The sequence below is a fragment of the Prunus dulcis genome, chromosome 2 (genome assembly GCF_902201215.1).
Source record: "Prunus dulcis chromosome 2, ALMONDv2, whole genome shotgun sequence".
In the NCBI taxonomy this organism is placed as follows: domain Eukaryota; kingdom Viridiplantae; phylum Streptophyta; class Magnoliopsida; order Rosales; family Rosaceae; genus Prunus; species Prunus dulcis.
In genome coordinates this window covers 25138579-25153719 of record NC_047651.1, presented here as the reverse complement: position 1 = coordinate 25153719, position 15141 = coordinate 25138579, and the positions used below count along the sequence as shown (strand labels likewise).

General features: G+C 38.4%; 2 protein-coding genes and 1 non-coding gene across 7 annotated transcripts; 1 reads left to right on the top strand and 2 right to left on the bottom strand.

The window, feature by feature from the left end:
• Positions 1-19: 19 nt before the first annotated feature.
• On the bottom strand, positions 20-5365 carry LOC117617279 (CLP protease regulatory subunit CLPX1, mitochondrial). 4 transcript variants are annotated; one of them, XM_034346598.1, is made up of 15 exons: positions 4442-5365; positions 4269-4330; positions 3918-4018; positions 3683-3762; positions 3350-3400; positions 3098-3172; positions 2911-2988; positions 2648-2704; positions 2300-2370; positions 2120-2219; positions 1862-1966; positions 1422-1484; positions 1092-1214; positions 384-539; positions 20-284 (listed from the first exon to the last, which is right to left on the bottom strand). In XM_034346598.1, the coding sequence occupies exons 1-15, from the start codon at positions 5006-5008 to the stop codon at positions 207-209; spliced, it is 1767 nt and encodes a 588-aa protein (XP_034202489.1). In that variant the 5' UTR covers positions 5009-5365; the 3' UTR covers positions 20-206. The 4 variants fall into 4 exon arrangements, with proteins under 4 accessions (XP_034202489.1, XP_034202490.1, XP_034202491.1 ...); XM_034346600.1 differs by having other exon boundaries at positions 26-284; positions 3918-4022; positions 4442-4558; XM_034346599.1 differs by lacking the exon at positions 1092-1214.
• A 748-nt stretch (positions 5366-6113) lies between these two features.
• On the bottom strand, positions 6114-14491 carry LOC117617278. Of its 2 annotated transcripts, XM_034346596.1 has the most exons (14): positions 11298-14491; positions 11079-11203; positions 10721-10820; positions 10488-10620; positions 10323-10386; positions 9040-9820; positions 8393-8719; positions 8100-8214; positions 7813-8012; positions 7654-7726; positions 7461-7546; positions 7224-7343; positions 6748-6815; positions 6114-6480 (listed from the first exon to the last, which is right to left on the bottom strand). In XM_034346596.1, exons 1-14 carry the CDS (start codon positions 14262-14264, stop codon positions 6414-6416), a joined length of 5226 nt encoding a protein of 1741 aa, XP_034202487.1. In that variant the 5' UTR covers positions 14265-14491; the 3' UTR covers positions 6114-6413. The 2 variants fall into 2 exon arrangements, with proteins under 2 accessions (XP_034202487.1, XP_034202486.1); XM_034346595.1 differs by having other exon boundaries at positions 7813-8214.
• A 410-nt stretch (positions 14492-14901) lies between these two features.
• Positions 14902-14973, top strand: TRNAQ-CUG. Its single transcript has one exon. It is a non-coding gene; the product is annotated as a tRNA-Gln (tRNA).
• The last annotated feature ends 168 nt before the right edge of the window (positions 14974-15141 follow it).

Sequence of the window (15141 nt, the reverse complement as noted above, 5' to 3'; positions counted from 1 at the left end):
AGAGAGGTTAGTGAGAATCTGGGTCTGAATATGATAACTATTTCCAATTAACAACGAAGCATACATTATACATATACATCCTGATCCTCAACATGACTGAACCCAAACCCTTGTGAGGAACTGTAAATAACGCTTATCTGATTTATTAAATAAATGTTTATTATGTACAAGATTGGTATACAAATAAGTTCCAAGAAAAAGCTAAGTTACATGCTAGCTACAACAGAAGAAAGCTCCGTCTCCACCTCAGGCTCTCCATCCGACGACCCCTCCGTGGTTGCAGTCTGCCAGACAAGAATAAAGCATTAGCATCTAAAATCCCTAGGAGGTAAACTAGAATTAGGATTTAGCTGACAAGATACATGCACATTGGCAATACGCACCTCCACTTCCTTGGCCTTATTTTGTGAAAGATAGTGATCCAATGCATCCTTGCCATAGAGGATTTTAGCTCCACTACCCTGGGCGTCAGATCCAACGGCCTCTTCATCAATTACAACTGCATCTATTATGTCGTCACCAGCTCTAACATCAGGAATCTGCAAAAGATTCGAAAAGAAATCAATCATCCATAGCAGACTGTTTGGAACCAAATGAATTCTTCAGTCCATTCTTGTAAATAAATTCAACTGCTTCAATTGGAACAGAATATCAAATTGCATAAATTAATGCTCATTATGTCCTAACTGCCTTTGCCATAAGAATGGTGATGATTCCATGTTAGTCTAGTAAATTTATCTCCAAATCCTTTTTGCACAGATTTCAAAATAAACTCTAATTTAACATTCCAAACATGAGACGAAAGATTTCCATGTCTGAGTACTTGGCTCCAGAAACCAAGCACCTAAAGGAATAATCCAAGTACTGTGACTTGCTTTGGGAATCTTACAAGTGAATAATATGTCTAATTTGAATAATTGGATTTAAGAAGAAGTCATTTATAGATGCAGATTTGCACCAAAAAGAGGCAAGATACTCCTCTCACTCTCTTTTGCCTCTAACGTTGATGGCATACAAACTACCAGCAGGAAATTTCTTTTGCACTTTGTATACCAGGTTGAGAATGCTAAAGAAAGGAGAAGTGGCAGTACCTCATACATGGCATCCATCAATATATTTTCTAAAATTGCCCGTAAACCACGAGCCCCCGTGTTTTTTGATATTGCTTTTTTAGCAATTAATCTCAAGGCACTTTCTGTGAAATGCAGTTTGACCTGAGAGAAGTAAAGCACAAACGAATTTAGATTAAAAAACAATCATGATTGCGGACCATGGAAGTGAGAGAATTACATAGGACAACAGACTCTGCAAGTTGAACATAAACAAGCAACGATGTCATTAGAAGTGCACAAAACCAAGATATTGAACAAATAACCTGGAACTGTGAATGCTCTATGCAGGGCCAGAGAAGGATTACTTACACCATTCATTCGGAACATCTTCTTGTATTGTTTCCCTAGGGCATTTTTTGGCTCTGTTAGGACCTAGAAAACATCTTTTCCGTTAACAAACACATTGACAGTACATTTAACAAATAACATTAAATAGACTCCGACAAAAAGACGAGTTCTTGTAAAAGCTATGAGTGGGCATTAAATAGACTCCGACAAATATACTCATGCCAAATATTTTTCCTCTCAAGGGGGAGAAAATTTCAAATAACTTATTCAGAAGCTCAGTTATGCATAATGATAGTTGATACAGTTCATTCATCCTGCCATCTCATTGATTCTAATATGAATAATTAGTGGTCATTCCATAAAGACTATTACTGAGATTAGAAATGGTTGTGCAAATGACATTTTCCACAAATAGATGGCAGAGCTGTTTCGACAGAAAGAAAAGGAACACAATGTAATACCTGAACTAATTGATTTTCGGTTAGTGCTGACAAACTGACAAGGATGGGAAACCGGCCAACAAATTCAGGTATCAAACCATATCGAATAAGATCACTACTTTCAACCTGTCAAGGAAACCAGTTTTCATAGAGTATAAATTTCTAATATAAAGCATGGTATTTATTAGAAACAACTAGAATTTCTTATCAAAAGATTAAAACAGAAAAGGAAGCCTACATAAGCTGTTACGTGTTAATTCAAAACTGACGGGAACTTACAGTCTCCAATAAGGATGATGTAACAGCAGCATCTGTAACACTGCCAGTCCTCATATTTGCCCTAACTGGAGCACCAAACCCAATAGAGGAATCTTGGCGTCTGTAAGACAAGCAAAAGGCATATATTTAGAGAGAGAGAAAGAAAAACAAAAGACAGCATAATTTCAGTGTTAGTATAACCTTTCTGAGATTGTTTTCTCCAAGTCAATAAAGGCACCCCCGCAGATGAAAAGAATATCCTTTGTGTCAATCTGTGAAGAAACATGGGGTACAAAAGAGTAAAATTACGAACTGATTTTCAAGGTTCTACCCAACACTTGACAACACCGAAAATCAGCTAATCAGAATACAGGAAGAACCAAAATAAGCTTATTTGTGATCAATACATAATTTTATTCATGCGCTAGTACATAAACAGTTTACTACAATATGAATATGTAGGTAACTGAGACATTTATCTTAAGCCACTGAAATAAACAATATGAACATGGAGGTAACTGAGATATATATCTTAAGCCACTGACATACCTGAATATTTTCTCCTCTAGGGTGCTTTCGAGCTCCCTTCTCAGGAACATTCACAATCTAGATCAGAAAGAACACCTCAGATCAGATTACAATGAACTTCCAATATCGGTTATAATCTTTAAATGAATCAAGTCATAATGAGTCATTTATAACAGAGGACAAGATTATCAAGAGACGGGTCCTGACCCAGTCTTAACCAACATGCCATCTCCATGATTCCCACTAGTACTAGCGCTAACAAATTATGTAAAAGGTGCACTTACTGTCCCTTCCAGCATCTTTAGTAATGCCTGTTGAACACCCTCTCCAGATACATCTCTACTAATATTTAGGCTCTCAGCCTGCAAAATATGAGCAGATATTGGAACACATAACAGAGCAGTAAACCTCTCCCACAGAGAGAGAGAGAGAGAGAGAGAGAGAGATAAACATGCAGAAAGGTAAGTGAACCTTTTTGGTAATCTTGTCAACTTCATCAATATACACAATTCCCTGCTGTGCAGCTGCTACATTATAATCAGCAACCTATCATTGAATAAAGATGCACACGGATGACCTTGAGATTACTAACCGTAATAACCATATAAGTAAATAACATAGATGAACTAGTTACTCATGTAACACGAAATAGAGAACTCCAAATTGAGCATAGGGGATCGATTCACAAAATCCAGAAACACGCAAATACAAAAGAAAATATACCGTAAGGAGCTTGTATAAAATTGACTCCACATCTTCCCCGACATATCCTGCCTGCAAGGAACAACATGGTGTCGCAGCCATCAGAATAAGAGGAACATGCAATTGAAATCCACACTGAACTCTTATAATTCTCAACAACATCGTAAAGAGAATTTTAGACAAGAACCTAAATCAAAAGTGATGCATGTATGTTGAATATTCTTGAGATCATGAAAGCCAGTTTCTCAACAAAGCATACAGGGCTGATCATTGCATAATACATAGTGACTTAAAATAAAAAGGAAACATAACCACTGACTGTATAAATGACCAACAAAGAAAAACAAAACTTTCCTGAGTTAATGTTGTTGCATCTGCAATAACAAAGGGAACATTCACAAACCGTGCCAAGGTTTTGGCGAGTAGTGTCTTCCCTGTCCTTGAAAGAGCATGAAAGAGAACAAGTGAGACCGGTCACCAAAAGAAACTTACTGATGAAAATATAAAAGCAAACAATGAAAAGACATCCAACCAAGAAATCATTAAGGACACAAATTTCCAGCAGTATTCCAGGATAACTATAAATTACCTGACCCTGTTGGCCCCATTAGAAGAATGTTACTTTTTTCAAGCTCCACTCTATCATCATCCATTGCATCTACTTTGCTGTTACCTGAATCTCCTGCAGACCTAACTTCCAAAGAAGCAGAATGTTAAAAAGCCAAGTCCTAAATGTTTAAAATTAGGTGTGAGCGAGCATCAGTCAGTTCAGTCAAGTTTTGAGAGAAACCAAAACTAAATTGACTGTCAATCTTTCTGACTTATAGCTACAAATTATATTAAGTGCAACTGCACTTATACGACAATTCCAGCTCCAAATTATTTTTCTCTATATAAAATACAGACTCAAACAAGATATGCATATAGATATGGAGCTGACCACTTCTGCAGGGACTCATGATATATCCTCTTATAGTGATTGTAAACAGCAACAGATAGTACCTGCATCCATTCAAGACAAAAAAATTCAGAAGAATTGCAGAAACATAAAATTTCACATACGATGATAGGAACTACTCCAAAAGAGAAGCACAAAAAAGAAAAAAAAATCACCTTCTTGGCCTGCTCTTGCCCAATTACAAACTTGTCAAGCCCTTTACAAATTTCCTTGGGTGTAGGAAAATTGTTACCCAAACTGGAACCACCCCAACACTCATCCTTGGAATTGGACTCAAACCCACCTCCCGAACCAGGGCTCGGACCACCACCTCCACCGCCTCCACGAACCAAATTCGAGCTGGGACCGGCCCGAACCACAATTCCATCACCGGACCATACCTCGGGTGGGTCTCCTTGCGAGGAAAGAACACTATTACACCTACTGCTGCACAATTTTCGTTCCCAATTCCTATCACTATTCTTGCTAGTTTTCTGGGCAACTCTCGGGCGATCGAAAATTTGCGAACCCTTTTCGACAAAGTTGCCACCGAGCGCCACTGGTTTGAACGAAGTGAAGTGGTAGGGAGTGTTCATGAACAAGTCTTCATTTTTGGTACGGTGCGCATAGTGAGAATTGACAACTCGACCGGCATGCATGTAATTGAAGACAAAGTATCTGAATTGAGAGATGGTAGACGACACAGTATCCCTGGAGGGTTTGGATCTGAGCGCCGCAGCCATTAGGGCGTGACGTGTTCTGGGAAAACGAAGGAAAATGGAGGCAAATTAGGAAAGGAAAATCGGAGCTTTAGAGTTCATAGATAGATGGGTCAAAAATAAAAACTTCAACAGGGGCTTGGCAAAACCGACGGTGAATTGAAATGGGTTTATCTAAGATTTTGTGAATATCATGTATGGTCGGGGAATTTTGATGATGGAAATGAAATTAGAAGAAGAGTACAAGGAAAGGAACCAGAGATATTTGAGCTCGATTGTAATAACTTGCAAGAAACAGGGAAAAAATAAAAACGAAAATATCTGAATATCAGAACAAGGCTTGAGGTTTACTTGAATGTCCACTTCACCAAAGCTTTAAGCTGGGTTTTGTTTGAAGGTTTTAAGACATGTCGTTCTAACTGAAAGGATAAAAATGTAATTTAACTAATAAATAATTTGGTCAAAATCATATATCCCTCCAAAGGAAACCTTAATATTAATGTTAGATTATTGGACAAATAGCATTAGAGTAGAGATGAGACACCAAATCCAATTGTTATCTCAATTCAATTTATACACATTACCCATGACAAAAGAGTAAAAAAAATGAAAGTAATAATTCAGAAGGTACAATTACATGCGACTATCTCCGCTATAGAAATAAAAAAGGAAAAAAAAATAAAATCCGTTAAAGTTAATAGTTGATAATAAAAAAAGAGTAGAGGTAATGGCTTCGGGCATGGCCAGCTCCCATCGTGTGACGGGTTGTGTGTACAAAGCCCACGTATATTTCCGGCAATGGGAAAGAGACATTACGTTATATTGAAATACAAATTTTAACTTATATAAGTTAATAAGTTAAGTTGAATTTCTGATAATTTGTAAAATTCATATGCTTGTGAAAGGAAATTAATACATTTCTATACTATTAGTAAGTGAAATATATAATACATAATCCGGACTATTTCTATACTGGATCGGAATTTTTATTTTCTTTTTGTGAATTGATATAGGGTACCATATAAATCTTGATTTGAATCATTGCCTTTTCTTTTTTTCTTTTTCTTTTTTGTCACTAAAAGGTACAAATTTTCGGTCCCATAAAATTTGATAGAACAATTTGAACTGATTCAATACAAATAGCAAAATTGTCATACGAAGCTTCCATATCATGTACATGAAATATAGTTCTTCCTGTACAAATACAATGCAGCAAAGTGAAGTAGGGGTTCATCTGAACATGCGTGCCCACGGCCCCATACCATGAAAATGAAGACTAAAGACCAAAAGAACAAAAGACCACTTCTCTACAGACACTTGGGATTCATAATTCTAAGCTCTAAAAGTGGAGAATGGTTGTGAGTTAATATGCTGACAACAACCAGCATTTGTAGTCAAATAGATCTACAACACGATAACAAGCTAGCATCTACCTCTCCAATTGGCACTTTGAATTGGAACGGCTGCTCCTAAGCTTCCTGGCCCCGTTTAAAGAACTTCAAGGTCAATGAAAACAATCAGAACCCAGTAAACAGAAAACAAGAACTAATAATCATAACGACTATACAAATGCTGCAGATAATGTTAGTGAAAGACAGTAGACATTTCTTTTTCCCACAGAAAAAAGGCAAATCATAAATATTCTGCACGGGAAGAAATCTACCAATTCCATTGAATTCCATTGAAATCCATGAACACATGGCTTATTTTGTCATACATGTAAAAAAGATAATGAAGTCGAGAGTAAGATCATTCACACTCACTTTACAGACATCAGATTTTTGGCTTCACTTATAGCATCACTTGCTGCATATAGGGCCATCTTCTTCACCTGAAAACAGCAAAATCTCTAAAGCCCTTACGCATTCTACCAAGTACCATACAAGATTAAGTATGCAACATTTTCTTTTAGAGCAGGTAATATTCCATAAAAATCCACAGAAATATATAAGTTCGTCCTAACCAGTTAGTTATCCTGTACAAGTTTAACAAGTCAGTGGCATATTCTTACATGGCATTGTGTGCTCAATTTTAGATACGAAGATAGATATATTTTGGTTGGACAGAGATGCATCATCTCACTCCTGAAGCTAACAATACATAACAAGAAAATCATATAATCATATGGCTGAGAAGCCAACTGCATGCTTTACTAGTGATTCAACCTATTACACTCAAATAAATGAGGCTGCAAAACCATCTAATGACGTGCTGTATAAACAATCCAAAATAACACTACCTCCAATTTATCTTCCTTGGATCTATGGTTTTCTGGAAGCAAGCGAAACTCCTCTGTTAACCGAATGCATTCTTGAACATTTTCGGGGGAAACAAAGTCAAGGGCCACTTTAATGCATGACTGAGAAGAAAATGAGAACAGTATAAAACTTGATACATCGGATAAATACTGACAAAATAGCAGTACTAAAGAAACGAAGTCATGATAAATTGGCATATTGATGGGAGGAAACCTCACCTGCCTATTTCTCACTTGATGTGGGCATCCAGCAGGAATGAAAACAGCCTCACCAAGGTGTTGCTCAAATGTCCAAGGCTCAACATCTGAAAAAGGGTAATATTCACGGTCAGTAATGCTATTAAGTCAGAATGACTCAGTTTTACAATTCTGTTCAACGTTAATGACTCGCTAAAGATATGCAATTTCTTACCAAACTCTTCCTTCAACTTCTTTTTATGCTTCTCATCTAGATAAAGCGTCTGGTCATGAATAGGATGAATAACCTGAAGCAAGTTTAAGATCAGCACATCAACTTAGAGTGACTTAAATCAAAATAATATGTACCAAGGTGATAGCCAATGATACGCACAGAATTCACAGGGGCATTATTGATGTGGTGGAATTCTTTGTGATGCTTCAGTAGGTATTCTATTAACTTAGGTACATCTTGCCGACGAAAAATGTCCCACACAGCACCTCCATATTCAACCTCTGAAGTATCATTACTTTGAACATTTGTGCTTGAATTTGAATCAGACTCCAGAGACTCTAAGTTGTTAATAACATTGCCTGAAAATAGTTTCCGTGAGAAATCTGCCTCATTGACAAACTTCATGTCTTCTGTCACATTAGAAGGCTCAAAGTATTCTTCATTACATGATTTTTCTTCAATTATTTCCTTTTCAGCTCCATATTTCTTCTGTAATTGGTCGATGATTTTACGCTGTCCAGGAGGAATCTTTACTTCGGTTGTGTGTGTCAGTACATTAACCTAAACAGAAATTATGAAAACAGTATGACTTAATGAGTTGATTGCATAGAAAAGCAAATGAGTACAGCAGGAAACGATTGCTAATCAAGAATAAATCCAAAATTGATAAAAGAAACAATACATAAGCCTTAGAACATGGTAACTAAAATATCAAAATTTTACAAGGGTAATTGTGTACCGCATCAGAAATGTCACAATGCAGTTTGGTTACTGAATCACCTCTACCAAGCTCCTCCATTGATCCATAAGCGACGTATGTCTTTGGTCCCAAGTCTGGCTTTAAAACAATAGGAAGCTTTGTAGCAAGATTTAGTACACCTGATTTGGAATGGGTATAGTCACTGAACGGAAGCATGGCAATAAATTCAGCACCGTGCCTTGGTAAACACTCTTCAAAGGAATTGGATGGAGGCCAATCCTTCAGCTTCAACATCTCTGGCCACCCATTACTATACCTACGGCCCTCTATATAGCCCTTAAAGAACTGAAAAATATTAATCTCAACCTGCAGCGCCAAATTGAAAGAGAAAGTTACAAATTAAAAGTGCAAGAGAGAACTTTTTCTGGAAAAAAATAAAATAAAATAAAATAAAATCAGTAAATACAAAAAGTGCAAGAAATTATGTCAGCATTCTAAATAAGTTAACTGCAGGCAGAATCACTGGTAGTGCTGTGAATGAATGATCAAAACCTCATTTTAAGCAGTGGAGATTAAATGTTAGCAATTACTAACACTGTGCAAAAGTATAAAGAAATAAATAAATAATCAGATAGGAAAGAGTAAAATGCAAAATCAAGTTCAACCTGTTGAAAATTCCCACATACCTCACACCAATCCAGGCAATCAATGGCTTTAACCCTGACTGCCTCCTCTTTTAATACCTTTTTTGCCCCAATAAAAGCCCTCCACATGACCATTGGTTCCCAGCTAAGGCCAGAAGCCTTTTCACGTACATTTCTTACCACAACAGGTTCACCTCTCATCCAGTGTAACTGGAAATGCTCAATATCATTGTCTCCCAGATGAACAGCATTTGGGCAGTAGAGAGAGTTATCATGACAGTTTTCCCTATAAGCTGCCTGCCTTACTTCAGCAGCTTTTACTCCACTTCCAGCAGAACTGATAGGATGGCACAAAGAACATTCTTGAGAAAAGTCAATATCTGGTGACTGATAATTGATAGTGAGGTACTCAGAACTCGAAATTAGTTTTTCAACCCAATTAGCTTCAAAGATACGTCTCAGTTCAAGTAACTTGGTACCACAACCTCCTCGTGCTTTTGGAGGACAAGGAATCCTACCATCAGCTTCTGCTATCCAATCAGGAAAGTCGGATGACATATGATTTGTGCACCTATTTACTGGTATGGCCATTTGGCTCTGGGATACATATCTATTCCCATTTGCAGGAATATGGCTGCCATTTGAGACTGGGCCTTGACCATATGCTCTTTCGCAATACTGCTGATGAGAAGATTCGGCTTCACCACCTCTAGGCTGGCATACTTCCCTTAGTTCCGAACAACAAGTGAGACAGAGATCATAAGAACAATCAGGATTGGGGCAGCTTCTGTGGAAATTGACAATGGATGTATTGCAATTGTCACTGTTGAATTTGTACAAGGTCACAAACTTTGTACCATATGAACGAAACAATAAATACTTTTGACTGAAAAACAGGGAGAGAAAAATTTCACAATCCTCGTATCTAGGACATAAAGAATGATTCACCAAGAAAATGTTATATTGGAAGAAATGAGATTCATCAAATACTCAAGCACACAGCTTCAATCCTGATAACTACATCATATGTCTTATACAATGTACATAGACAGCACAGGGTCACTGGCTTTCTATAGTCCCAAGAATGTGAGTAAAAATAACCCCAGAAAACTATGCCACCAGTTAGGTCCAATCCTACCCAATAAGAGAATAACAGTTGACATCAAAACAACAAAGACAGAACAGTTACTCCACCAAACTATTCTATTTACCAACATAAGAGAACATATACATATACATATACGCATACAAATGAAATTTCTGAAAAAACAACTAATAGATAATTAGTGTCTCAATTTCAATCATCAGGGAGAATGAGATGATACCAATACACTCGATCATCATCCTCTAGTATAGACCTCGTGAGATCCTCTTCTGTCAATTGGATACCTATGAAACAAGAGGGGGAAAACCTGTCCTTAAGCATTATGGTTTCTGAACGGTCAATCTAGCAATTAAAGCTAAAGGAGAAAAGTATTATATTACAATACCTCGTAAACAGCCTTCCACATCTAACTCGGACATCTGCTCCTGTTGAATATGCCTAAGGAGTGGCAGCGTCTTGCATAGCAAGTAAAGCAACTTTTGCAACTTAACATTTGCATCTGTTCCTTCATTCCCAGCCTGTAAAGCAAGTACTTTGTTTGGTCCAAAAAGAAAATACATAACCAGAATAGGAAGAAAAGAAACAGAGAGAAGAAGAAAATCAACGTAATGCACACACCATCACAACTAAATACTCCTTGAGGCATATTCTGCAGTTGCAGTTACCACGACAATAAGGACAAGCAATTTCTATGTCCTTTCTTGTCTTGTCTGGGTACCTGTTCATTTATTTGAAAGTACCATCAGAAAAATTTGATGAGACTCATCCATATCAGCGATATATAAGAACATTGATACTAATTGACAATGACGAAACAGAAGTCCCACGACCTACTTCGTTAATGAAAAATCTACTTTGTGCAACCAAATAATTCTACATACTAGAATTGGGGAAATTCTTTATGATTATAAATTGGAGCTACTAAACTCAAGCTGAGAATCGTTAAAAAAGTCTTTCTCAATGAGTAGATCATTACCACTTTGCAACACAATCATAGCAATAGCGTTTCTTTCTGCAATTCAAACAAATGACAACACCTTTTCTGTCATTCCTCAAGCACTGGTGGCACATTAAACTCTCCTTTTTCCTACTGTTATCATCCTAAAAGAAAAAATTGTTAGAGTGGATTTTCCTGTAAAAGTATAAATTCCAAATGACAATCAATTAATGCATTAACGAATTTAGGGCAACTCACAGATGTATCAGTAGATTTTCCTCTGTGAAAGTCACTGGCATTCAGTTGTTGGTTGTTGAACTTCCTAGGTCTCCCTCTAGGCCTGTTATGGTTATTGCTCTCTGTATCGTCAGAGTTCTTCAATTGCCTCACCGGAAATTTCTCCTTCAAATCCTTTTCTTTCTGATATTCTACCTCTAAGAGAGATGCCGACATTTGATGCTTCAGCACTGTAATCTTACTCAAAAATCTTCTCTTGTTCTTTGAACCCTTAGGCCGGCCTCGCTTATTCTGTGAACTTTCATCCCCACCACTAATTTTTCCAACCTTTTCTGCTTCCTGGCTTTGATATTCTCCAACAGTAACCTTAAGTTTATTGTTTTTTGAACCCTTAGGTCGGCCACGTCTACTGTTTTGTTGGGCAACCTCATTTCCTCCTTCATTATAACCAGATGCTTCAGCAGGCATTCTCTTATCTTCCTCACCCACAAGAATGGTCATCTCATTCTCCAAACTCATCAGAAAAGTATCTTTACCATCATCATGATCACCAACTACTGTTTCACTAGGCATTCCTTGAATTTCCTTACCTAAAATATTCTTCTTCCTAGTCTTTGAACCCTTTGGCCGACCACGCTTATTCTTCACCTTGACAATTTCATTTCCAACTTTCATTTCAACAGCTTCCTTACCTACAAGAATAGGCCCCCCATTTTCCAAACTCGTACACAAATCAGTCTGATATCTGCCATTCATACCACCCATGACTTCAGTAGGCACTTCCCTTTTTTCATCACCGGAAAGATTTTTCTTCTTGCTCTTTGAACCCTTTGGTCGGCCGCGCCTACCCCTTCGCTGTAAAAACTCATTTCCACCTCCATTTTTGGAAGTGGCTTGACCTGGCAATCTCCCCACTTCTTTTCCAACAAAGATCTCATTCTCCAACCCGGTTGAACAGACCACCTCAACCTTACCATCATTACCACTCACAAATTTGCTGGGGTTTCTCTGATTATCTTGACCAGAAACTTTCTTCTTCTTAGTCTTTGAACCCTTTGGTCGACCGCGCTTATTCTTTGGCTGAGCAGTCTCATATCCATCTTCATTGCTATCAAAAACTTCCTTATTCGATTGCATATCTTTCTCACCTGTAAGGACAGGTCTCTGATTCTTCAAACTTGTCGCAAGAAGTGTTCTATCAGTGCCATCTTTAGCATCCAGGATGTCCCCAGGAATTTCCTGATTTTCTGTTTCTACAAGCTTTTTCTTATTCTTCTTGGGATCCTTGAATCGGCCACGCTTAACCTTTGGCTGGACAAACTCACTTCCACAAGTGGATTCACCAGGCAGCCCCTTATCTCCCTTGCTTACAAGATTTGGCCTCTCATTTTCCAAATCCGTCAAACAGGCCATCAATCCACCAGTGCAATTTCTGCCCGAAGTTTCGCTTGACATTGCACTATTTCCATCATTTACAGGAATTGTCTTCGTAGGCAAACCACCTTTTTCCTTCAACTGCACAATCTCATCTCCAAATTCATAACCACTGCACGCTTTAACTTCCATTTTCCTGTTTTGTTCACCCATAAGAGCAATCATTCGTTTCTCCAAACCAATAGGCGGAACTGATATGTCAATGCCCACAGCAACAGCTCCTGATCCTGTCGTGCCATGATTTTCCTCACCTGTAAGATTTCGCTTGGTCTTCGAACCCTTTGGTCGACCAAGCTTTGTCTTTGGCAAAACAATCACATTCCTAACTTCATTACCAGGAGTGGCTACGGCAACCAAATCCTTAGTATTTTCACCCAAAACAGGCACAGCATCACTTTTATCATTGACAACATCTTTCTTTTTAGTTTTAGAACCCTTTGGTCGACCTTGCTTACTCTTTCGCCTCACAGAGTCTTCACCATCCACATTGTCAACAGGCACATCCTCATTCTTATCATTTGCAAGATCCTTCTTTTTCTTGTTCGTGGACCCCTTCGGCCTTCCTTGCTTACTCTTCGGCCTCGCAATCTCTTCTCCACCCACACTGTCTCTGGAAATTCCACCCAACTGTTTAATGCCCTCTTCAGCCTCAAGAATCTTCTTCTTGTTCTTTGATCCTTTTGGCCTCCCACGCTTACCTTTTGACCGGGCCACCTCTTCTCTAGCATCATCTCCACGTCTACCTTCACCATATTCGTCTTGACTCTCCAAAATTTTACCTTTATTTCCAGATGCATTTTCACTTAAAGAGCCTTGAACTCTTTTATCATCAACATTTGCAGAAACGGCTTTACCACCACAAAACTGATCACTCTCACCTCTTAAAAGACCTCCAAGTCCACCTCTGTCGCCACCAAATAGGCCTTGAATTCCTTCACCGGCATTTTTACAAGCATATAGATCAGAAGACCCAACAACTTGGTTTCCCTCACCATCCAGCATCCCACCACCTAGTCCACAAGAATTTTCACTGCCCCAAAACTGAATGCCTCTGCCATCAAGACCCAAACCTCCATCTGGGTTCTTATTTTCAACAAACCCATATCCAAAATTGTCACAACTCAAAATTCTACCACCATTTTCAGAACCAGCTACACCGAACCCATCTTGAATTTCTTCCAAACCGAAACCTTGACCACCAAATTTGCATGCAGCTACATCAAACCCACCAACCTCAGTGTCTTGTCCATTTCCACCACCCCAGAAATTCACACCTTCACCATCAATGCCATCAATACCAAGGCCAACACTCCCACCACTCACTTCACCAAAAAGGCGAGCAATTTCTTCACCAACACTCAGACCACCGCCAAACCATCCTTCAACCAGCTCACCTGCAGTGTCCTGATCCCCATTTCCCAGAATTCCGTCACTTTTTTGCCTACTTCTTTTTTGCCTCTGTTGATCCTCTTCAGCTCCACCACCATTTTCGCCATTGCCCACCTCCTCAGGAGCTTTCCTCTTCCTCTGCGTCTCTTCAGCAACCTTCTCCATCCTCCTTTGGGTCCTCACTCCTCAGCAGCAGCAGCTAGTAGACATACCGCTTCAGCTTTTCACACAAACCAAGTTATTGCACCAAGAAATGATCAAAACCCCACCTTGGAAAATGAAACAAAACAGCCAACTGTTATCAAAGATCAGACCTTTATTAGTATTATTTCGGACATTAATTGTTGGGCCGGATGGTTGAAGTCCATTGACAAACCATCTTTTACAAACGCAGTAATTGAGAACGGTAGGTGATAAATAAATAGAAAAGAAGAAAAAAAATTTAAAAAAATTTCTGGCTTTTTTTGAATGTGAAGGGACAACACTGACCCATGTGTGTCACCGAGCGACGTCATTTTCGTAGAAGCTATCAGCTAAAGACCAACAGAGATTTTATTGTGTTTTGGGCAATCATATGATAAAACGGTAAACGTCTTGTGTCTCAGGCACTGTTCATCATACTCATCAACTCAACTGGGAACTGACAGCTCAAATCTTTGTGAGCTCATGTACTCATACATGGTCTCGTCTGCATCTGATCAGCTCAACTCTTTATGCCTCTGTGATTCCTCGGATTGGAATCTTTGACTCTTAATGTCAGCCAGTTACTATATATAGCAAACTTTGAGCCGTATGAACAACTGGTTCCATGGTCTAGTGGTTAGGACATTGGACTCTGAATCCAGTAACCCGAGTTCAAATCTCGGTGGAACCTTCTTTCCCTTTTATTTTTTTATTTTTTTTAAATATACTTATTGCCATTTTATAGTTTTGGCAGTGTATGAATTGAATCCAGCCCAAAGGTACTGTTTCTCTTGCAATTAGATTTACTAGCCTACTTGACATCTCTGTTGAAGACGTCTTCTTTTTTGCTAAAAAACAA